Below are 25,002 nucleotides of genomic sequence, written 5' to 3'. Positions count from 1 at the left end.
ACCCCGAGCGCATTGTGTGCGCTTCAGCAGGACCCAGCCGCTTTTCCGAACTGCAGCACGCACAGGTGTCAGCCTGCGCACGCGTGCTAACTAGGCCCCAGATTACTGACAAAGCCAGCCCGATCAGCAGTTTGAGGATTACAAACAGACACAGACACATCTTATATTTTGCTTAATCTCCAAGATAACAACTAATTGTGAATTGCCTCCTGGGAGCCATTTAAAAATGGGGGGGGGGGGGTTGATGGCAAATAGCCCTTGGCAGGTGGCTGCCAATATTCTGGACTGATAACGGATCAATCCTACGGCTTCCTCCGCAGTCAAAGCCTCGAGCTGCAGTTAGCGGATTGATTAATGAGGAATGCATGCCTGGAAGAAGGCTGAGAGGCTGACCTTTTGCCATGCAAGCCACATTCACCATAGTTTCCTCAGAGGTTTCCCTTTTCCTTGTAAAGCAAATGCACGTCAGTGGAAGAGCAGTTAATGTCACCGCTAGGTTTACTGGTGAAACAACCGACAGCACTGGCAAGCAGGCCGGATACATTTCAAATGCAAGCAATTTATTTCGCAGACACGAGTTCGACGTTCAAGTCTCGTCAACACTGGAGGACATTAACCCCCGAAATGAACGCGCGTATACGCACAGGTGCGTGCGCGTGGAGGGGCCGCGCGATCGCCCCTCACACGCATGTAAAGGCCTTAATCACCGCCGCAGGTTTGCCCAGCGGATTAGCGTGGCGTTAGCGCCGCCCTCGCCCAGAAGGCCGCAGTCTGCCTGGCTGCGCCGTCCGCGTGACGAATGAGACGCTCTGACAGGCCACTGAGGCCCCGCGAGGCCTGTTTATAGCCGGGGGGCAGAGAGCAGCGCTGGCCAGCAGCACACGGCCGTAACTCTACCCCGCCGCCCCGGACAGGGTATTTATACCAGAGGGGCAGAGGGAGCGAGCCGGGGGGGGGAGGCTCGGGGAGCTGGGCGGACAAGCCTGCAAAACGCTGGAAAGAGGGGAAGAAACAGAGGGGAAGAAACAGAGGGAAGGGGACAGGGAGAACAAGGAGCTGAAGGACACAAAATGGAGAAAACCAAAAGTAAGAGAGAGAGAGAAAGAAAGAGAGAAAGAGAAAGGATGAGGGAAAGGTGAGGTGGGACAGAGGAGAAGAGGAGACCACGGGGAGGGTGGGTTGTCCAGGGGGGTTTCAAAATAAATCCCACTAAAAATACCCAAACAACCCCATATCAGATAGATGACACTCCCTGCCCACCCTCCCCTCCACAGGTCGCAGGACCCAAAATAAAAGCAATTCCCCACACCCGCGTAAATCAACCTGACAAGAGAGAGATCAGGGTCCACCCGTAAAACACTCGGATAACATGTTTTCAATCTCCTGCCCGATCGCACCACCCTCTGACTTTCTCTCCCTCCCTCAGCCCCTCAGCAGGGCTGCAGAAGCCACGGTCAAGCAGACACGGCAGTGGATGATTGACGTTACAACTTTCGGTCACCTCTAAACTGCTGTGTTTCTCCAGTGCAGAAGACAGAAAGAACACAGGGTAACACAGGGCGTCAGATTCTTCTTCTCATGGTTTGTTCCATCTTGATATGCCTGGACCAATCAAGGCCAGTCTCTTAGCATATTCTGGGAGGAGCTTGTAGCACATTCCTAGCTAGTACTTGAATGGGAAACCACCCATGAAAACCAGATAGCTGATGGAGGTGGTGTTGGTGGGCCAGGGCAAATTTCCATCTGGACCAAAACGCCCCAAGGAGAGGTGTGAGAAAGTTCCATGTTTCAGGTAAAACATTAAACTGAGGTCACAGTTCACTGCGGTCATTAAAGACCCTATAGTGCTCATTGGAATAGGTGGCATTAACCCCGGTGTTCTAGTCAAATGCCCAAACCAGCCCTCTCAATTTGGTCACATTATCACCCCTTCAAGGCAGGCTGGCCGTGCAAACCTATGCATTCCCCGCACCCATCATTATCCCAGGTCGTCACAGTAAAAAGAGAAATGAATTTTCAGGGGACCTCTCCCGATCAAATGAAGGTTAAATAAAGAAACCCTGGAACCTAATGGCAATCGGTGTCCTCACTGACAGCATTAAAATTCACAGATTATTAGTAAACTCGATACAAGAAAAAGGGAGTTTAGAACTTCATATAATGGAAGAAAAAAACGCTTAACCTTAGCTACCTCAAAATCTATTTCTCAACATTTCAGAGAAACTCTAAAAGATAAAGCTTGGGTGTAGTGCACTGTTAGGCTGAGTTTCTTCCTCATTCACACAGTTCTCTCGCACCACTGGTCCGGACATGCACAGAGGCTCGTTTCCTCTGACCTGAATAACCCCACATTTCTGTGTACAACCACCTCCCCATAATTCATGGAAGCTCGACTAAATTTCCAATCTACCCACAAATACGTTCCAATAAAATAATGCGGTGATGGACGAGACCACAGATGCAAACGATCAATACGCCCTCGCAGATTCCACTGGCTCTGTGGCAGCTATCAATTCCCCTTTGTGTCCAGCACACGAAGCAGCCAATCGGAGGACTGCTTCTGAAGATGTTCACCACATCTCGCTCAGGTGGCACAACATAGCCTCTACCTGATGATGACAAGGAATGAATGTAAAAAAGAGGTCTATGCTGACTGTAGCTGGGAGACCTACAGGGCAGCCCATATTAGCCGTAGCAGTGATCACGAAGGTAGCATTTTTGACAGCAGGATATTCCCCGCCAAACTGCTCAACAGTGACCCCGCTGATTAATCATGTGCTCCTCATTCTCCAGCTGCTCCAGATGTGGTGTATTACAGAGTATATGCCTCACAAAGAGTGTACTGGTGTAAGCTCTCCCAAACTGATGGAGGACGTTCTAGCTATGCGACAGGTCCATAACAGTAATAGTAATCCAAATTAGGGAGAGGAGAATAATGGAATAGCTGAGGAGAAATAAAAGCATCTGTATTCACTGAAATCCACGCCAGCTCTTCGGTGAGGCATTAATGGAGCTCTTGGAACTCTCCCATGGGATTTTCACCCCATCTTTAGTAGTGATGGCCGCTACTTTCCAAACAACTCATCTCCGCACCTGCTGACACATGTCACTCTTCAATAGAGAGCTCGGGGCCAGGTTTTGGCCCATCTATTCTGTACAGTCCAGAGGATCACTGTTTCAGTGTGTTCAATTTACCGCACAGGACACATGGGATATGCATACATAAACTAGGAATATACAACACGCAAAGAATAATATGGGACATAAATGAAACGCTAACAGAACGTACAGAAAACGTAAGGCAAAACAAGCATGAACGCATACGGCCTTGCGACACCCAGTCATTAGCTCTTGCCTAATGCCTAATCTCCCCCCACCTCCACGTCCCGAGGCATCGGTTTCTGTGAGATGACCAAAGCAAACGCCCCCCTGCCAAGTCATCAACTGGGGCAGAAAGAGGGGAGGGAGAGAGGGAGGGAGAAGGGCAATACCACCACATTTTACCACGAGTAGGAAATCCTGTTTTTGTTAAAGAATCGGTGAGTGACTCAGAAAACATTTCCAGCACTGCTGTAGTTCTGGGTTTCACTCTCTCACGCAAGTTGATCCCAATCATTGGAGTTTACCCTTTACTCTCGCAAAAGACGCAAAAGACTGTGGTTCAAGTCGATCTCCTTTTTGTTTTTCTAGCCTCTCACCCCCTGTACAGCTGCGTTTAGTGTGGAAATGAAGGCAGCCCGCGACAGTGGCTGACAGGCAGAACTTCCGTGACGCAGAACACGCCATGGTCCCACATCTCATTTACATCCCGAAAACTGCCTCTCCCACCGTGCTTCCCTAACGCACATGCACACGTGCACGCGCCTCCGTCCAGGTCCCAAGAAGGGGGGGAGCGCTGGAAAGGAGGTAAGAGGAGGAGGAACTCTAGGAGAGGAGAGCAGCTGTACTCTGGGACAGGCTCTTGAGGGACGCTGGGTCCCACACAACCTGGGCCTGGTGGCACATCTCAAAGAACAGCCCCCTGTTGTTGTCTTTACAACATCCAACATTTCATCATTAAGCAACAGTGCAAAATTAATCAAGGAGACAAATCGCACTCTCAACGTACAGCAGTTTGGGCCATTCTGGGCTGGTTTCTGTAGAAGCAGATTAGATGCACAGGCCCGGAACAAATCAAACCAGTGTAAACCGGGAGCACCGTTTGCATCCCTGTTGATTCTGAGCGCACAGCATTTGAGGTCACAGCTCCCCTGAGGGAGTCACTTCTGAGCCAAAGGCACTAACACAAGCCGGACGGTTAGAATCAACAGTTATAAATATAAAATGTGCCGGTATCAGTATCCATCCATTAAGAATGATAGCCCTGCTGTAACAAGACACGGTAGCACTGAACCTGACACGATAGCCATTCAAATAAACAGCGCTATAAATTGAAACAGCACTGGCTAATTAACGTCTTCTGAACAGAAACTTGCGAACACAGGCATTGATGTGCTTTGTGGAACACTATGTCAAAACTCTGAAGTTACCCATATACGGTGCCATGCGTGGCACGGGAAACGCCCCGACCTCACACCTCTGTCAATCACTAACCACTGAATGAGCCCACAAACCAACATCAACTCCTGTAGGAAACACACAGGTATAGTGCTTCGCCCCTATTGGTTAGAGTATCGGTTCGAGTATCAGGGGCAGACCTCTTGAAGGAGAACACTCTGAACCACTTCAAGAGTACGCACACATGGGGGAGGTTTCTGCTGGTATGATATGAGGGGTGCCACTGAAGTCAGTTGAGAATGTTGATGCAGTTTTTTGCAGGGAGGTACAAGGGGAGCCTGTGTTCAGATAACGGGGGAAGAGGGCCAGGAGCTCAGAAGATTCTAGCAAAATTACTCTGGCCCATCAGGAAAACAATTGCCACTGTCTCCAAGCCAAGAACTGCAGCCAAGGACAGGGAGGTGTGGGTGTGTGTATGTGTCTGCATGAGACACACACACACACACACACACGCTCTCTCCCTCTCCCTCTTTCTCTCGTCCAGATTTCGTCACGGTTTCCTGAGGATGTGCAGCAGGACTGGGGTGTTCTGTCTATGCAACAAAGCCATCTCCAGGGCGGGGTCTTCACCACACCACTGACTGACTTTACGAGCGGGATATTTCCATCTCCACCTCCATCTCAGGACACTGTCCCTCCCCGAGCTGCCACTCCTCCTCTCCCCGGCTGCTGGGTCACTTTAGGATCCACCTGCCGCGCTCAGGTCTGGAGGGGGGACCCGGGAAACCCAACACCTGCTGTTCCCATAGGGTCCCCCCCAGCCCTGAGGGCTAGACTTTCACCAGCTCGACATATTTTCCTTTGTCTGGTGGCCCGGCAGCTCCTGAGGAACTCCCTACACAGACCCGGGCGTGGTGTTAGCCACTGAGCACTGACTCGACGGACAGGTTGGACACCCTCGGGTTAAGCGCGATTCCCGCCTGCTGTTTGGAGCAGGGGCGTGGGCCGCAGGGGGCTCGCCATGCTGCCCGCCCCCCGCCCCCCCCCCCCCCCGGCCCTCGGTGTGCGGAGGAATGCTGGGGGACGGCGGGTCAGCGCAGTGGCCGCGCCCGCACAGAGCACGCTCACACTGGAGGGATGAAAGGGCCGTATTGTCCGAGGCAGACAGTCTGCACCACACGCAGGGGACAATATGCTGATTGGCTGATGAACTCGGGCTGGGAGATGAGGCTGGTGGGGAGGGGGGGAGGCCTCATACACCAACGTGCCTTACTGAGATCTCTCCTCTCAAAGAGCAGGTATCTCACACGCACAGACGGACGTGTAGAAGGATGGATCTCTGAAAATGCAGCCCCATTGGTAACCACTGTATCTTCGCCCCACTGCTCAACCGATTTAACCCATGTACACAATTTCCAGAACGAGTGCTAGGCAAATGTGTTAAAAATAAAAAAAAACCACAACACAAACCTCACTGAGCTTCTCTGCACTTGTTCAGCAGGCTCTCAAACAGGAAGTCCCAGCAGGCCTTTAGTGAGGAAGCGACCGCGGTGAGTCACATCGCGGCTTGGGCCCGGTAACCTCAGACACCGTGGGCGCCGTCACACAAAGGCCAGGCGGCTGCACGACGCCCCCCTCAGGCTGGGCGGGGTGCGGGGAGGCGGGCGGATGCAGGGGAAGGTTTTGAGGCACGGGGACAGTCGGTTTCGGGCGATCCCCGGGGTGAGGAATCTCGCGGGTCTTCGCGGAATTCTGCGAGAGCGGTGAGCCGGAGGGGGAGGAGGGGGTGGGAGGCAGACAAACGCGGGACCCCGCAACCAGCGAGAGGGCGGCGACAGAGTCACGCGGCTCCGCGACCCCTAGCTGACCTTTCCTCTGAGCACGTTGGAATACATATCCCAGAGTAAAACCGCTTACAGCGAACAGGCCTGGGATGGACCACGTCGAAAAAAAAAAAAAAAAAAAATTCTAATTTGAGCTAAGCCTCAATTTTTTTGTTTTTACATCCTCCTCTCTCTCCGTTTTCTCTCCCTCTCTCTGAACAGCTGGAGTTCTGTCACATCTGGCAGCGTTCTTCTCGTTTGTGCTCAAACTGCGAGCGCAATATTCCCTCCCTGCGTCTCTCGTCAGGCTGCCCCGCCCTGCCTCGGCTCTCCCCAAACACGCCACATGTTCCGCTCTGCATGAGAGTCTGATGTTCGTCACAGCGGCCCGAGTGATTATTTTTTAAATTTCTTTTGGTTCTTTAAGGTGAATTTAAAACATGTGGGTCAGTTTGTTTTAGCAAAGGGCTACAAATATGTCCTGTATAAACACACTGCGGAGCAAAAGACAACAGAAAGGCAACTGAAATGAAACAAGTGGCCTGATTCAAACAATACGCACAAACACACACACACACACACACACACACAAAAACACAAACACACACACAACACACACACACACACACACACACACACACACACACACACACACACACACACACACACACACACACACACACACACACACACACACACACACACACACACACACACACACACACACAGCATACTGAGAATGCCCTACGTCTCACACCTTTTAATGGGGGAAAAAAAGTTGCCTCAGTGTAACGTCAGTCTATAAATATCAGTTTGCGACAATAGCCTTTGTTTTGGCTCTGAGGAATAAAGTACAAGGTTGAACAGAAGGTCAGCTCAGCTGGTTTGCAACAACACTGGGCTCAAATCAGCATGGAATTTGGATGGCAGCTCGGCGGACTGACTGAAGCTCACTTTTTAAATAGGCCTGTAACGGAGCTGGGGATGCATTGTGATCACATGACAGATGGCTCTCTCGCACAGAGGGGCAGCGAACCCCCAGGCAATCAGACACAACAGAAACAGCAGAGCTGTTAACTAAACTTTACGATACCCGTGCAGTGCTCAAGCAGTTGGGCAAAGCTCTCTGATCACACCATTAACCCTGTGAGCGTGCGTGTGTGTGTGTGTGTGCGCGTGTGTGCATGTGTGTGTGTGTGTGTGTGTGTCTGTGCAAAAGCAGAAGAGAACATGAACCAACCAGAAGCAGAAATGTATGCAAATGTTCTATTTCCTGTGATTAGATTCAGCCATTTTGTGCTCCAGAGTGACACGTCACCCACTGCAAACAGCGCTAGATCTGCACGGCCAGGCAGAGTGGATGGATATAAACAGCCAAACATGTTCTAAACATAACCACATGACACCAGGATTGCTTTGAAAGCAACGTGACACGTGCCTCAGAGATACAGGAGGAGTCTCAAAAAGAGTCTCAAAAGGAGGACAACACAAGTTTTCCTCACTTCCTTGGACATTCAGGTTTAACCCTTCGAGGTCAGCGTTGGGCAAATGCCCAGCTGTGCCGGAAGCAGGAGGGAGACGAGCAGTGACAGCCTGTCAGGACGCGGTGCGAGGAAGCGACCCATCGTGCCCCTGGGCTCCCGCGCCGACCCCAGCGAACGCGGTGACAACGTCGCGCATTCCACTGCGGCCGCCCCCGCCCGCCCTCGCCCTCGCCCTCCTGTTCAGTCCTCCGCCTGTACGGAGATGGCAGACTCAAATTATGTTAACAATACCTCCCATTCACTCCAGCCGCCCGGCTCTGGCTCTCTGGCCAGCTCAGAAGATTTGTGCCTGCAGGCTGATCTCATATGGATGGGGTGGTGGGGGGGTCGGGGGCATTCTTGTTTAGGGCTAAATGTCGCTAGGCTCTCTTGTCAGTGCAGGTTCTCCCCCTGACATGGACGGTAAAACCAGGAAGTTTGCTCACAGCGAAGCATTCCTAGGCCCCCTCTCAAAACCTACTGAGGTTTCACGTTATAGGCGGCAGTGAGACGTGACCCTCATGCCACAGCTAATGACGGACAGCCATATAACTTCTTTTTTTTTTTTTTTTCCAAAGTATGAATCTGAACTGGCCAGTGTGCTTACAGCAGATAGTGTTTCACCCAGCAATGCTGCTGTCGGGTATGTTATGGTGCGGCACATAAAAAGTGTCATTCATGAAGAGCTTGTGAAGGCTGACGAAAAAAAATCTCTTAAGATCTCTTTAGAAAAGTCACGGGTTGCGTAGTCAGATCCACTCATTACGTATTGTCCTGTCAGCCGCAGATGTAAAATTCTTCACCGTCAGATTCACACAGCCACCACACTAGGCCAACCATGGTTACTCGTATTTCCTGAAATTCAATCAGCAGCCAATATAAATTAATGTGACCCACCCACCACAAGATTCCCTCCATAAAACACAATTAGGCAGGTCTTAAAAGTGAAGCGGCAGGAACTGAAAGCTCCAGAATGGTGGAGTGTCAGTCTATACAAACAGCTTTATTCACTCGGGTAAACCAGCTAGTGTCATTAAGTGCGGCAGTGTGCTTTATTCATAAGGGTACTAGAGGGGGCCATCAAGTGTTTCAATGGCGAGGCTGTAATACTGGGATAGCCACCCATTAGATCAATGGACAGGGTCTCATTAGAGGGCTTAGCTGCAATGGGTTGCTAGCATTTTAATGTGCCTAAGCCCGTGGAATAAAGGCTTTTTAAGATCCACATGATCACCTTAGAACTCCATTTACTTATATTTCTATTTATTCATTTTCAGCATCTCTGCCTTCAATGAGCACCAGTGGCTATACACTTTGACACCCTTGACGTTCACCTAGTACTTTTCCTCTCCTATCCGCTGCAGTGGCTATTTTGACATGCGCTAGAAATGACTTCAGTTTGGAGCTCGACCAGCGGCTAATCCCACAGAGACACTCGTTTTCGGGGGTAACGACACGCCCCCGCGGCCTGGCGTTCGCTGTGTTTCTGCCGATGGACATCCAGTCACCAGGGCTGTGTTCTTCTCAGCACGCTAGCGCGCCTGCGCCGGACCGTCACCTGCAGTCTGCCTGCGTCAGCCGCACACGAGGCCTGGCACGACGCCCGTGCGCTAAAGCTAGGAATTTCATGAGAAAAGCTTTAAAAAAACTACTTTTGTTCCGCATTTATACCTATTTCAAGCGGGACTTAAAGAAGATGGTGAGTCACATATAATATATAGTAGCTTCTGGCCTTATAAAGGTTGGGAACCTCCGCTTTGGACTCGAGCAGCAGGGGAAGTCCGGAGATGAAAAGGCTGAACGTGATACGCAAGGCTCCCAGCCCGATCAGCTGGTCACTGGGTGTGGAGTTGACTCATGTGACTGCTGGCTCCCCCTCCCGACTTCAATAGTGACTTATAAAAAAAACACTGCATCTTCTGAAAAGAGGAACTCAGGGGATTATCTGGAACCTTCTAAGCTGTGAGCAGGGTCTCTGTGCTTGTAGGGGTTTTTGAGAGCACTCAATGCTGGTGCTCATCTTGGATATTTGACAGATGCTTCTTTCAGTAAGTCTCCAACTTCCCAGTTTACAACATGCAAATGTGGGAGGGGGCAAACGCAAAACTTTAACGTCCTGTTCTTTTCGATTTTTTAGGCGGGGATGGGGAGATCACAGACAAACCATAAACCACTTGAGACAACAATAACAAGCGGTGTCTAAACCATCCGCCCAGTGGTGTATGCACATGCTCTCTCCCTCTTGCAGGGCACATAACCGTGGTGTGATGGAGGAGGGCGGTGGATGTCGGGAGAAGAGCTGATCACCGCCCCCAGCCCCCCTGCCCAACCACACTCTTTTCTCTCAGCTGCTCTGTAATGAGGCGTCACTTCCACTCAGTCTAGGGTGTGGCACCGCATGTGGCACGGTCACCGATGCCACCAGGCACTGGATTCAGGTGGCTCAAAGATGGCCACTCAAGCGCAACTCACTCCCAGTATGAAGAGCGACAGGCAACTTCACACAGTCTTTCACGTCAGCTTCATATCAACATGCAACTTAAAAGGTGTCTTTTGATCAACCCTTAGCCTTGGCTGCAATTTTCCATAAACATGTAGCAATTGTGGCAACTTTCCTTCAACATGTTGTCTAAATGGCAACCTTCCATGCAAGACGCATCTCACATATGCAACTTCCTAATGACTTGCAACTTCTCACGTAGTCAAACCAAAACTCACTTCCTATCAATATCAGCAGGTATTTTAAAAGCAAGGGTAAGGCAGCAGATCAGTGGTGGAAAGAGAATATTTGAAGAATTTTAATCTCAGAGAATTTACATTTGACAGCAACATAAAGCATCAGCTATGCCTGGAAAGGCATGTCCAGGCCCACACTCATAGCCCCAGTAATGAGTCACTTGTAAGACATTCCAAATTAACTGCCCAGTGAAACAGTGATTAAGCTTCCACACAAGGAACCAATCCCTCGGTTTTTGACAGAAGGTCACAGACCAGAACGGAAAGCATTACGATTGGACGGATGTACAAAAAGAGCAAGATATGGTGGTGACCACAACAGCAGGTAATGAGACAGAGGAACAGAGTGGCCTTTAAGCAATACAATAGAATCAGTAGTGAAGGTCCTGCGGTACTGATGGGTGGAGCCACATACTCCTCAATTCTCTTTACACTGGCAAGGAAATGTGCAAGATGCAGTCTAATTAGCAGACACATAGCACAGCTATGAGCAAGCTGACAGACATAGGGGGTGGTGTGTGTGTGTGTGTGTGAGGTGGGGGGGGGGGGGAGGGGTGACCTGTAAGCTTGCAAGCTTTACTGGAAAATAAACAACAGTGTGCTTTAGACCAGCTCAACTGCACAAAACAGCCATGCCCAGCTTCAAGCATTCACTTCACATTCTGCAAATATTCTGTATCTGTAGGCAACCACACACAGTGCCAAACAAACATTTACCACAACGACAGGACAATAGCAAAAACACAGCACCTTCAACTGCTGTACATACGCTAGAGCAAAACTATAGCAGGGCTGTACAACAAGGGCTGAGCCGTAACAGATTTTTGTGCCAACTTCTGCTCCTAATTATTTAATCGGCTGAATCATGTCTTGATCTCACATTTGCATAAGAGCTACCAACAACAGCCACTGACTACAAGCGTATCCTGAAGATTTTACTGTGCTGAAACACGAGAGTGAACCTACGCAGTTCATAAAGCTATCGGAAAAGTAAAACTAAACGTAAATATTTAGAATAAAAAACCAGCACCCCTGTGCTATAGAATTTTCTGAAGTTAATCCAATATGTTGGAGAAAAAAATTTAGACGGCAAAATATTTAGGGCCTAAATTGTGGAACTACCTTAAACTTAAAATACATGAATCGACATGTGTCCAATAATAGGGTAAAACCATACATACCCTGGATTTTTTTAGCCTTAAAGAGAAATCTGAATATACTGTATTCCCAAAGTCACATTAAAATATACTCAAATAATGCATGTAGCCTATAAACGCACTCGAGTATTACTGTTTTAACTAAAAAGGTAAAAGACTAAAAACATAAAGGTTGTGGGACTCAGACCAAAGCCCCACAAAGCGTTTACACTGCTAGCTATTTCAATTTCAAATTTATTAGGTGACACACATACAGAGTGCCCTAAGGCTACAAATAGTTTTCTGATAACATAAGCACTCTCCAGACTTTCAAAGACAAGCGCGGCAAATCTAGATGATTGACAATGTTAATTTAGCTACCAAGGCAAAGTATTTAAAGATTTAATGGATCTAGCTAGCTAGCTAACGCAACTCATTCGCCAACAGAAAAGCAGCAACGCCCGGTAAAAAAAGACATTCCATCCACTGTTTAGCCAGTTTAGTTACAGTAGATACAGTACAACCAGCCATCGTAGCAAATAAATGTAAGTATGAGCTGCTGATCTAGTAAAAGTTTTCTACTTGTCCATGTTAAATAGCTAGTCAGTAAGCCAGTGATATTCCAGTTTCTTTTTAATAAGAAAGCTGTCCATGCTAATCGTAATGAGTACAATATCCAGACTGCTACAACAAGTCAGTAATTTAAACTGAAATGTACTGCAGTTAAAGTTGGTCGCTACTATTTAACGTTATCGTGTAATGCTCCTGACAGACAGCCTAGTTAGCCAAGTATTTACCATTAAACCCATAACTTTGGCCAGAGAGATGGAAAGTGAGCGCACAGTATAAAATGAAACGATAGCCAACATTAATTATAATGCTCGCCAGCTTGCAAAGCGTAACTGAACATTTTACAACGTTATTCGGACAACGTTAGTTAGCTGTTTTTTTTCGCCATGGGTATTGCTTAATTTGACGTCGGTGATTTTACAAAACTTGCTTGTAATTTCTCGTGCTCTTATTTCTTTTAAAATCACCCACCACCAATCGATGCAATTTCTTGACTGAAGTAATTTTTTATGTCTAACTTGACACAGGAATGCCACTTACTGAGCGAAATAGTTTAAGTTAGACTGGCTGGTTATGAAGCTATCCAACGTTACAATTATGCATGGTAGGTATATAGTAACTTGTTGGCTAAATAATAAACTGGCATAATATAAGCCTTTTTCTAGAAAGCTAGTTAATTATGTACCAGCTGGCCCAAAAGTTCTACTGGGATAACGTTAGCTATTAAGCAAAATAGGTCCCACGAAAGTTTCAGATCTCCTAAAAAGACTCTGTCAACAAAAAATGGGGATAAGTGATATACATGCCCAAACAATGAAAAAGCATGAAATAGCCAATACAGAGTGACGGCAGTGAAATAGCTCGTAAAGCAGACAGCAGCATAACAGTAGAAGATAGAAAATCTGGTCTTCTGGCTATGTTAGCTAACGCTACGCTGCTAAATTTCAAGCCCATTGGGCAGTGGAATTTCCCTCGCGACTACCAACGTTAGCTGGCCACACAAGACATCCCCCCATCTAGCTCGCTAGTTAGCTAGTTAATATTAGCAAACCATTTGCTTAACCTTTAAACCACGATCGATAAGAGGCCTTCCACCCACATTTGGCTAGGTTTTTTTACATAGAGAGAGAAATCAAACCAACACAAGCGACCACTGGACTCACCTTATTTCCCCCATATTTTCCGCAAATCGACAATACAAATCAAAGAGCATAGAGAAGTAACGTTATGGCCATTGTATACTTACCAAGATCATCCATGGTGCCAAGATCGGTTCGACAATATGAACCGGACCGGAACTGCTGCCTTTTTTTACTGTTGTCTTTGCTCGATCCAAAGCTTTTCTTTCCAAACCACTGTATTAGCTGCTGAGTGCGGCACAGAAGTTTATCTGAAGTCTTGCGAACGCGCAGCGCGATGCAGTGTCTTCACTTGGACGCGAAGCTCGCCGCCGACAGATTTTGTTGGATTTCAAGTTGAAGCAGACGAAGAGTTAGTTTCAAAGAGCCTTAGCGCAAGAGTGACCTCTAGTGGGACAAATACAGATTTACATATTGAAATATGAGATCTTGTGACAGTAATAACTCTTACACTCTAATCATAGTTTTATCTAAAAACGTGAACACATATTGTGTATTGGCCTTCCTCCAAAAACCCTGCTCTAGTAATAATTTAATAAGTGACAGGAAATTTGAGGATCCCATAATCACACCATTTCCAGCTCAAAATAGAGGGAATGTTCTTGCACTGATACACTGTCAATATGTATATACAGCATCTATGTGTAAAATGCAGTGGACCACACAAGAGAAAACCACATGCATGCAGACCCAGCAACCTGAAACCGGTTCTAGGGTTTGCCCTATGGTACAGAGTGATACTGATATGGGGAGGTAACGTAGGGGGGGGCTATGCTGATGTTGTGGGCAGTAATTACACAGGAAGGCTCACGAGGTTTCCCGTAAACATAGCACAGCAGTAAACAGAACTCTTATCCTGCTAAAGGGGCCATGGTAAGCTCTGGTTAGAGAGAGGCTAACAGAGGATTGCCCTTCAGCTCAGACTCCCGGAGCCTGCATGCTTGTGTGTGTATGTGTGTGTGTGTGTGTGTGTGAGAGAGAGAGAGAGCAAGAGCGAGTGAGAGAGAGGTTGCTTTACCACCAAAACACAGCCAGATGTCAACCACACACAATATTCATAGTGCAGTGTAGTAATGGCAAAAATTTTACAAGCTTTGGAATTACACACCAAACAATGGTTCTTCTGCCTTTGCTTATTTACAGTATACAACAACAACGTATGCAGACACACAATTAAATACATACGGTTTTGCCTTTTTATTTTTGCAGCATCAATTTTGCATAATAAAAGACCTGATAAGACAGGCAATACAACTTAAAACAAACTTATGTACAACTTGGAAAAGATAGCATATTGAGCTACAAACTAGGTAGTCTCATTTTCCCCAAATCCCACCACTTTGACATGGCTGACAGTCCTTTACTAAACTGCCAAAACACAACAGGCAAGCAAGATCTGAATGCATGCTTTTTATTTCAACAGTACAAGTTCTCACAAATGCCTAAAGAGCAGGTCTCAGCAATCTGACCATGTCACACATTTTCATGAACTTATAACCACATAATTAACATATCTGAATGTCGCACAGGCATTTTGACTTCCCTATCTGTAGGCTTCACTGGGCGACTGGTGGTTTATGTAAAAACCAGGGTTTTGTGAGACATGCTCTTTAAGTCACAGTTGCAATGTGCGACACGCTTCAGTCCCGCCGGCCAGAACGCGATCAGAAGTCCACGGCCTTCAGCTTGCGCTCCTCCTCCTGGGTGAGCGGCTCTTTTGCCAGGATTTTGCCGTGCAGCCGGTGGTGCTTGCCGATGCCCAGCCGCGGGAGGCCGCGGTTGAGCCCCTCCAGGAGCACGCAGGCCTTGCAGAGCGCCTGGCTGGAGATGTAGCCGCAGCGGGAGCAGGTCCCCTGCACGGGCATGCGCACCCCCTCCCGCACGGACAGGTTCTCCCCGGAGTGGACGACGTCCATGATGGCGCTGGGCCGCACGGACTCCAGGTCCTTGAGGAAGGTCCGGGCGTGGCCGCGGTAGGCGTTGGGCGAGTAGACGCACTCGGTGGAGAAGTAGTCCAGCTTGTTGAAGTAGGCGTAGAGCACGATCTCCTTCTCGTAGGCGTACTTGAGGGGCTTGCAGCGTGGCACCACCCCCTCGCCCTCGCTGGCCGTGCTGATGGCCGTGCACCGCCGCAGCCGGGCGATGTCGCCGCGGAGGACGTTCATCAGCACCGTCTCCGCCACGTCGTCCGCGTTGTGACCTAACGATTACAGGAAGGGTGAGATTCTGTGCTCCTCAACAGGCAGTCTCCCCTCCAGAGCTCACCCTGGGTTAGATCATATACACTAATACAGGCCGATGACAACCAAAAGCTGAATTTCTAATGCAAAACTAATCTATTTCTTGTATGAAACTGAATGTTCTGTCATGTCACTATTGAAATGGAAGTAGCCCTGACACATTTGTGTGACTTTTGGCTTTACAGAAAGTAAAAGAGCATTTGCAGTAAAACTGAATATTTGTGCAGCAACATCTGTTTTTCGAAACAACTTCAACTGGCATTTTGAAATGTAGTGAATTTGAATTAACAGAAAAAATGGACAAAATGTATTTGTCCACAAAAACATCTTGTTTCAAAGTACCAGAGTATTTGTGTAGTGTCAGCATGTGAAAGACACATACCTGTGCAGATCTTGTCCACGTTTAACATCATGGCCCCTCTGTCCAGCGCTTGCCTTCGGAAGACCCCACAGAAGGTGCAGTTGTTCTTCAGGCCCACCTGCTTAACGATGGCATCCATGGTCCAACCATACAGCTCCTCATAGGATACAATCGTCAGTGGCAACGCATACTGCTGCTCGTTCCTCTTCACAGTCTCCAGGGAGTCGTCACGGTAACCCGTGATGCCCTCGTCCACTGAAAGCAACAGGAGCTTCAAGCCATAGTTGTAGCGCTCATTGAGCACCTTCAACACATGGGCCAGCACAGTAGAGTCCTTCCCACCCGACGCTCCGATTCCCACCGTTTCCCCGGTGTTGAAAAGTCGAGCGGAGATTATGGTCTGGTGCACCTCTTCTTCAAAGGCCCAGAAGAAGCACTCCTTGCAGAGCGAGTGGCCCGTTTTCGGCCGTTTTAGCACAGCACGTTTCTTCTCACAGCTACTACAGACGATAGGCATAGTGACGGCTACCTCCTTCACTGTATAAATAGAACAAAACAGGAAATAAGATAAAGTAGAATAAAATGCATCCAATACATTAGTGAATGCAACGCTGCTCGCTAACTTGCTGACATTTGCCTGAGCAATAGCAATCAAACTATAATGTCTCAAGCGAGACTCCTCTCACGAGTTGAGTAAAAGTTTCGCCAGGTTCAAAATCTGGCAAGACAGCAATAGACTATTTTTTGACTATTGTGATTTTTAAGCAATCATAACGACAGCAGCACGTCTGGTAACTATTGCTAGCTAGTTAGGCTATCTAACGTTATTCTGGATACAAATTTGCGGGGTAGCCACAAAAGAATAATCGACGAATCTCAGAATATATTTACCTGTCTACACGAACGGTTAGCTCATTCACGCCTCTTCAGTAAGCACCAAAATTCTACAACCACTTCCAAGACTACAACCTGACACAGCCATGCTGCTTTGCTAAAATGCAAAAGAATTGTTCTTCCGGTGTCGATGCAACCGGAAGATATAAAACGTCATTGAATAACCGGTATCTCTCCACTCCAATGACAGATCATGGGTCTGCTGTTTTTTCGGGAGAGTATAATGCAGCCAGGAAACCAAGAAATTAAAATGTTTTTCACAGTGTATGAATTTTAACTGCATAGAAAACAATGTATACTGTATAGTAGACAAGATGAAATCAAATAATTTAAATTGTCGATGTTAATTCAGTCCCCTACATGTTTTTTACACACTTCCAAAAATATATAAATCTTCCAAAAAATATAATTAGGCTCAGTTAATATATTAAGGAGACTGAGTTAGCCCGGACGTGAGACTAAATCCCTCTGGGCAGGCCAAATATTTCAACCCAAAATGGTTTAAAAGTATCAACATTAATTATACTTAAATCACTACAATAAACACACCGTGGAAAAAAGCACTGACGATAGCAACAAGTTGAAACCTTTGCTGGAAAGGTGTTCTTTTTATTGAGCACTTTTTCATCATATGAGAAACCAAAATAATTTCAATCTTCATACAAAGAATTATCCTTTTATAGTGACATTTTTTCTTTGTGTGGACAGAACCTTCTTCCTATTTCATGTGTTTACTCTGATCCACACATCTAAGCACAAGTATAAGGGTCATTGTGAATGAGTACACCAATTTAAACGTTGACTTTTACTTACTAGGTCTTTAACTTCACCTTTGCATAGTTTGGGAATTTAATATCACTGGATTTGAAATATCTAACAGAACTGTTGACCAGTAAAACTGATCAGTAAATAGTACTTATATGTATTAGAAGACAGAGAAAGACCAGACACTCAATAATTTTTTTTTTGAATGACCATCAGACTTGAATTGAGAAGCACACTAATTTATTTGCTTAGCAGGTATTATTGACACAATGGCAATGTGCATCAACATGCTGCTTGGAGGGGAGATGGGGGCGAGGTGAGCAGGAGAAGGACATCTATGGAAGAGGCAGGGCTTTGAGGTGAGGTTTTGGTTGCTCAGGTGGAGGTGTGAAAAGCCCCTCTCTGATGCCACTGCAGGTCCCGGATGCGCCGAACGGACTGGATTTGGGGAAGCTGGGCGCCGAACTCCGCGCACTCCTTGTATTCCCCCTTCTCAAACACGTACTGGTAGCCACGGTAGCCAGGATATTGATACCCCACCCAGCTGGAGCAATAAAATTAATGCATGCAGGGGGGGGAAAAGAAGGAAGGAGGAATGGAGACAGTGAAAAAGAAGGGAAGGTGAGTAAAAATGTTATGGATATAGGTGTATAGATTAACTAGACGAAGAAGTAAGGATACTGAACTCAGACTCAGGCAGCTTACTGTGTTGTGACAAGTAATCAATCACAATTTTACAATGAATTATCCCTGTCCTCTGCCACTCACACTCTCAACCGGAAGTCTGTGGTAAAATCTTGTCTGACTAGTATGGGTCAGAGTCTGGGCTATGTCATTAGTTAACAATGGCTGAGTATCAATTACAATGGCATGATGGGGACACTGGGGATGGGGAGAGTGGGGGGGACTTACGATCCACACTGGACGCGCACTGAGCTGACTTTCTCTTGGTACCCGTGTGCATGAAAGCTGGGGACATCATCATCTATGATCTCGATCTTCTTTCCTGCAAAGCTGGGGCTTTCATACAGGACGATTTTGTGCTCCTGACTATCCTGAGATGAAGAGAGACAAATACGAGTTGAATGAACTGCGTGCCGTTGATAAGACACATCCTTGATCCGTGTGCATTTCGTGACAGCGGGCGTCACTGCCTGCATTACCACTTTGATGGGGCGGAAGGCGCCCAGGCAGTCGCTGCGTCTGCTGTTGGTCCAGGAGTCCCAGCGAGGATACTCGCCCTTCTCAAACACAAACTGCTCCCCCTTACAGTTGGGCTGTTCGTATCCCACCCATCTGAGGAGAGGAAGAGGAACAGAGGGGGCCAGAGTGGGGGTGGGGGATAAACGTGAGTAATACCTGATGATTTCAGCGTTTGTGACTGTTTTAATGTTTGTCTCTCTCTCTCTCTCTCTCTCTCTCTCTATCTCTCTCTCTCTCTCTCTTTGTCTCTCTCACTCACGGTCCACAGTGCACCAGAACTGAGCCCACTTTCTCCACTCCCGCCTCCTGCAGGTGGTTGCAGAGCGCAGTCAGCTCATGACAGCGGCCTTGGAAGTTCTCCTGCTCATAGATGGCCAGCTGTGGACCAGAAATGGACAGACAGAGAAAAAGAGGTGGGTTATCTGGCCTTCATGGGCTGGTTCACAGATTACAACGAGAGACGAACCCATCAGAAATGACTCATAGTACAACTGAAATCCACAGTGAAAAAGGGTGAGTGATTAGAAGCCATGAACTCTGGGATAAAAGGGGCTCATGGGATATGGCATACTGTTTACACAGTGTTTGCAAACTGCCAGTTCTGAGGAAATAATTTAGCTTCACCTCCTTCTTTTGGCAGAGTCAGAATCTACCTCATTATGTGACTAAGAGTTTTACACACAAGAAACAACCTATCTTAACCCTAAAAAGATTGACTTTTAACCTGAAAATGAAAATTTTACTTTGTATTCTGGTGATACAGTGTATGACATTATTATGTGCAAAGAGATGTGTTGTCTCCCCCTAATGCACAGCCCAATGAGCTAATGTGAAACTTTACAGGTTGTGCAGAGAGCTGTGTAGAACTCATGCCTAAAAAGTTTTGGGCATCAAACCCTGAATCGATCACTTCTATTTCACTTTTGCGAGGACCATCACATCAACTGAAATTTAAATGAAAGCATTACAGATGCATGCTAAAGCATTTTTGATATGTGAAATACAAAATTATGTAATAAATAAACTAATGCATAATGATAAAAAGAGAGTGCGGCTTGGAATATATGCAATATTGTGATGGTGTATTTCTGAAATTGTCCCTTTCTCACCTTGAAGGTATTCGCTCCTGGTTGCTGCTGTTTGGATGCAGGATTTTGATGATCACTGGCCATGTTGTTCCAGGGTGGTACACTGTGATGATGGTGATGATGATGTCTGGCCATCAAAAGAGAGAAAAAGACATAGAACTGTTACCGTGTTCACAATTTGACATTCGCTTTTAGTCATCTTAATGTAGCAACTTAAAATATAAAATATATGAAAGAAAAATAGTTTGCCAGTATAACCCAGTAACTGACTTTGACATTGACAACCATTTAAATCTACTTTTCTCAGTGACTACATTTAACAAATAACAGCACGAGAATTGTCATAGTCTTCTGAGTAACACACAAAATGTACTCCTCACTAGAATATGCGCAATGTACGTTATAGCATGTTGTGCTACTCAGTTATAATCCAGTTGATTAAAATGAATGGCTAAAGCCATGGTCATATTAAAAAAAATATATAAACCTGAAATGTTTACAAACCCTTGTTATATGCACGTCCTTGCAGAAATCAGATTGGAGCACTTAAATGCAAAGAAAAAACATACATTACCAACACTAAATAATAATAATATGAATAATATTGATTTTAAAGCAATCTTTATTGTACTGTTTAAAAAGTAGTAGGTTTTAAACAAAACAATGGAGAATGGAGAGAGAGAGAGAGAGAGAGAGATTGATATCATGCCCTTACCAGTGCCTGTCTGTGCCAGTGGGTTAGGATGGCATGCTGGGCTCAATATATATGGCTAGCCCCATGAGTTGAAGCCATGCCAAAGCTACTTTGTGTCCAAGCCACCCTCTAGATAAGCCTTCAATAGGCAGTCCGGAGATAGGGCTGGGGGTGGGGGGGTTGGCTGTCTCTCTCACATGTCCCTCTCTGAGTTATTTCATTAGTAGTCAATTCTGGCCAGCCGTTCATTGTCCGATATTCACATGATTCAGCACAGCGTGTGCCAACAGTTTGAGGTGTACAATGAGGCATATGTAGTCTGTGTGGACCTGCCAGAGTGAGAGAGAGATAGCATATTTTCCTCACAGTTCAATGTTTACTACTAAATTAAGTTTTGTAAAAATCCATCCATCCATCCATTACCCACTTATTCCTAGTCAGGGTCCTGGGAGGTGCTTGAGGCTGTCCCAGCATGCATTGGGCGAGAGGCAGGAATACACCCTGGACAGTTCTATTGAAAAATTCATAAGCTATATTTGATTGTTTAAACATGTAGATCTAACTATTAACATATTTTATGCAGTAGAACATTTCTAGCTGTCTGGTAACTGGATCATGGCAATAAGGGGATACATTTAATGACACTGAGTTTAATTTAGTCCTACCAACCCTTATGGAAATTAAATATACTACAATACGCTGTATTTTAAAGAATATATTAACAAATATACAGAATATTGCTGCTTTCTGATATTACAGTTCATATTTTTATACCCATGATGTGTGATAAATATATCTGTCATTATATTTCCACATCTGTCCAAATATTTGTAATATTTTGTAGTACATTCCATGAAAGCCATTTACAGTGGGGACACCCATCTTTGTGTTTCGTAAATTAGAAGAATAATAAGAATAGTTTAATCACAATTAATTGTGAATAACTCATACCATAAGAATTATGTGAAACCCTGTTAAACCCTGTTTTTTTATTTTTTTATCAGTGATGGCAGTTGGACTTTGTTGTAGGCTGTGAGTCTGGGGAGGGGAGGGAGGGGGGGGCTTACATTGAGAGCACAGAAAATAGAGGAGCAGTCTTTGCTGACAAAGCACTGCATGGTATTTATTGCCTCATTCCCAAACTCAGATGCAAACGGAATCACACACACATGCACACGTACATAGACACGCACACACATAAAAACACACGTGCGCATGTATACACACACAGAAACATGCATGTGCACACACACTCTCCCACATGCATATGCACATATGCTATATGACCAAAATATCTGGACACCCCTTAGTCTGGGGCTGTTTTTCATGGTTTTGACTAGGCCCCTTAGTTCCAGTGAAGGCAAATCTTAATGGTACAGCATACAATCACATTCCGACGCATTCTATGTTCATACTTTTGGCCATGTAGTGTACATGCACTCTGCATGTATGTGCATGCACACAAGCATACACAACAAAATGGACACAAGACTATCAGCAATATCGCCTCAAACCTGTAATTACTGAAGTAATAATACTGATAAAATAAATCAAATAGTGGGGACAGTTTGATGCTGCATATTAAAGCATTTGTATATATCAGTAATTCTTAAGAGGCCAAAAATGGTTGTTGAACACCATGAAACATGATCATTGTTGCGATGGTTGTCAGAAAATGCTAAATAACTACCTAATCAATGTATGATACAATCACAGTACAGTACAAATTGACACTTTAATGTTTATCTGTTAACCAGATGCCAATGTAGCTTTTTTGTTGGCAAATTAAATTGTTGACTGGTTATTTTTCATTTTCTAATGGCATTGCTGATGAAACCATGCACTGAAAAAGAATTTTCTCTGTGACTTTCTTTCCGCTTGCAGCCTGTATGATGCAAAGAAACCATTACTGTTTGTGGGGCTTGACACATAGATAAGGCATTAGGACTACAGAGAGAACATATTGAATTCCACCATGACTCATGGCAAACCCATAGCAAATCTGCAAGAGGTAAATGAGAAACTAAAACCTAACATGCCTAAAGAGGCAACACATAGCCCTCTCTGTATACAGTATCTATTTACATAGCTGGTTATGCACTAAAACAGATTGGGTAACCTACTAAAGGGCAAAACACCTTGTACAATGGGGATATGTGTTTGTGTTTCCTGTTCATTGCCCTTATAAACTACTAATTGATCCTGATTGGTGCTTAGCTATATCCTGATGAATGTGCCACAGTGCAGTGCATTCCTCATTCCTTTAACAGAACTTTGGTATGGACACATTTTTTAAAAGTCTCCATTAGTAATGGGCTGTTATCTGATAGGTTGTGATTGCAGTCCCAATTTGCAGCCAATTGCTAGCTGACAGTTTCAAATGAAGCCAACTCATTAATATTCATCCTCTCTAAGTCATTCCAGTCATGAATGAGCCCTTGTCACTTATAAAGGTGGAGTGAAGGTCAGTGGAAGATTGATGCATTCACTGTGCCTGCATGACTGACCAATCCTGCCATTCAGATGAGAGGGTAAAGACAGGCCCATATTACCAGGAGGGGTTCAGAGGGGTTCATGGCATTATTGGTACAATCCATAATGTGAATTGTACACACATGCATGGAGAGAGAGAGAGAGAGAGAGAGATTCTCAGTGACAAATTCAATGAGAATTTTTTAAAAATTATTTTGATTTACATTATATTCTGTTTATTCTAAATTATATTGTTATTCATGTTTTCTACCATTTTCACAGTAGATACCATTCAATGTGAAATGTGCAATTCAAATAAATGTAATAAAGAATTATTAATATTTATTATTATAATTATGTAGAATGTGAGTGTATCAGTTTGCCTTTGGGAAGTATGGCCAGTAGGGATGTTGTGTGGTCAGACAGTGATAGCTAGAACTGAGGGGCTGCAGAGACAGCAGGGAGTAGCTGTTCTGGCTGTTATCCAGCTGTCCTAGTGTGGATGCTATCCCTTCTCTATGATAAACTGCTCCTCTGTGAATCCCTGATGTTTAAATCCCACCCAGCTGGGGAAGAGAGGAAAAGGAGCTGTCAAGAGCAGGGAATACTATAGTGCATTTCATTATTCTACCACTAGAGGGAGCTGTGAACTCCTCTGAGAAATTTAAAATTCCACCACTAGAGGGCAGCGGCTAAGTGCAATTCAGTGCTCAACTGCTTGAAGAATAGAGATTTAGAGAAGAGAAAGGTGGGGAGAGAAAGACAATAAATGATTAAAAAATGACAGTGGAGAGGGGCACAAGAGAAAAAGAGATGTGTTTTGTGCTGTGACAATAGTGAAGAGGAGAATGTTCTCCAACAGGGTTACAATATAAAAGACTTATTCACAGCGTTGCCTATATTCTTTAGTCACTCTCTTCACCCAACATTGTTTTAAGAATGTTACAATGAATGGTAAAATTCATAAATAATGTACATACACGCCGCACACATTTTTTGCTCTGGAGAAAAATGTGTGCGGGCCCAGAAGCAGCACATTGAGGGAGATGTGAATGGTTTTTCACACTTCTGGATTCCTGAGCTGTGTGACTACTCTCTCTCTGTCTGCCGCGCTGTGCAGGGCCGATGTGGGCGCCAGCCAAAAGGATTCAGCAAACAGCCCTGCTCAGCACAAACCACAAACCACTAGCCCCCCCACCCCCCTCCCCCCCGACCACCGGACACACCCTCTTCAGCCCACCCCACAGCACTCTGCAAACACCACCGAGGAGCTTACCCAACACATCATGTGGGGTGCTGTTCACCCAGACCTCACATCATCAGTTGCACCCAATAGATAAATCAGGGTTTAGATTTCATGTTCAAAGTATGTTCAGGAATAACTGGCTGTTCTAAAAGGTACTAGATAGATGTTAATCTATTAGGAGCCCACAGCATTGTATCACAAAGGAGTAGCTCGTTTTTGATTATTTAATAAAAAGAGTGCAGGAGCAGGATGAAATGTAGTTTATTGGCAATCGTTATGAAATTATTTGTAAACTCATGAAATACATAAAAATCAATGTTATACTCACTGGTATGGGAATGTTCCTCAAATAACCGATGGACATATTTAAGTACTATTACACTGTAGATTGTTCTAGATTAAAGCACCTGCAAAATGATCACAATGCAATTTAATTTATATAACATAGGAGTGCACAAAATGTATATTCTGAGGCCAATCTCAATAACCCAGAGTTGATTGGGCATACTGGCTGATACAGATGCTTCCCTGTTTTACAACACAAATACAAACTGCAACCAAGCTTCCACTTTCATGGGAGAAGTGGATGAGCACAGATGTCTACTTATGGACAAA

General features: G+C 45.6%; 3 protein-coding genes across 3 annotated transcripts in view; all 3 read right to left on the bottom strand.

Annotated features, from left to right (window-relative positions):
• pxnb (paxillin b) overlaps nt 1-13,759 on the bottom strand; it is a 36,176-nt gene extending 22,417 nt beyond the window's left edge. The window contains exon 1 of the mRNA XM_064354167.1: nt 13,532-13,759. Coding sequence (XP_064210237.1) covers nt 13,532-13,544 — 13 coding nt within the window. The 5' untranslated portion in view covers nt 13,545-13,759. The remainder of the gene's footprint in view (nt 1-13,531) is intronic.
• An 838-nt stretch (nt 13,760-14,597) lies between these two features.
• Nucleotides 14,598-17,075, bottom strand: ctu1 (cytosolic thiouridylase subunit 1 homolog (S. pombe)). The gene is made up of 3 exons (XM_064354169.1): nt 16,917-17,075; nt 16,047-16,562; nt 14,598-15,624 (listed from the first exon to the last, which is right to left on the bottom strand). Exons 2-3 carry the CDS (start codon nt 16,540-16,542, stop codon nt 15,089-15,091), a joined length of 1,032 nt encoding a protein of 343 aa, XP_064210239.1. The 5' UTR covers nt 16,543-16,562; nt 16,917-17,075; the 3' UTR covers nt 14,598-15,088.
• An 834-nt stretch (nt 17,076-17,909) lies between these two features.
• crybb2 (crystallin, beta B2) lies at nt 17,910-20,586 on the bottom strand. The gene is made up of 6 exons (XM_064354171.1): nt 20,480-20,586; nt 19,997-20,102; nt 19,147-19,265; nt 18,848-18,980; nt 18,597-18,739; nt 17,910-18,228 (listed from the first exon to the last, which is right to left on the bottom strand). The coding sequence occupies exons 2-6, from the start codon at nt 20,057-20,059 to the stop codon at nt 18,060-18,062; spliced, it is 627 nt and encodes a 208-aa protein (XP_064210241.1). The 5' UTR covers nt 20,060-20,102; nt 20,480-20,586; the 3' UTR covers nt 17,910-18,059.
• Between the last annotated feature and the right edge of the window lie 4,416 nt (nt 20,587-25,002).

This window comes from Anguilla rostrata, chromosome 10, assembly GCF_018555375.3.
Source record: "Anguilla rostrata isolate EN2019 chromosome 10, ASM1855537v3, whole genome shotgun sequence".
In the NCBI taxonomy this organism is placed as follows: Eukaryota; Metazoa; Chordata; class Actinopteri; order Anguilliformes; family Anguillidae; genus Anguilla; species Anguilla rostrata.
The sequence above is the reverse complement of the archived record's forward strand: the minus strand, read 5'-3'. Positions and strand labels throughout refer to the sequence as shown.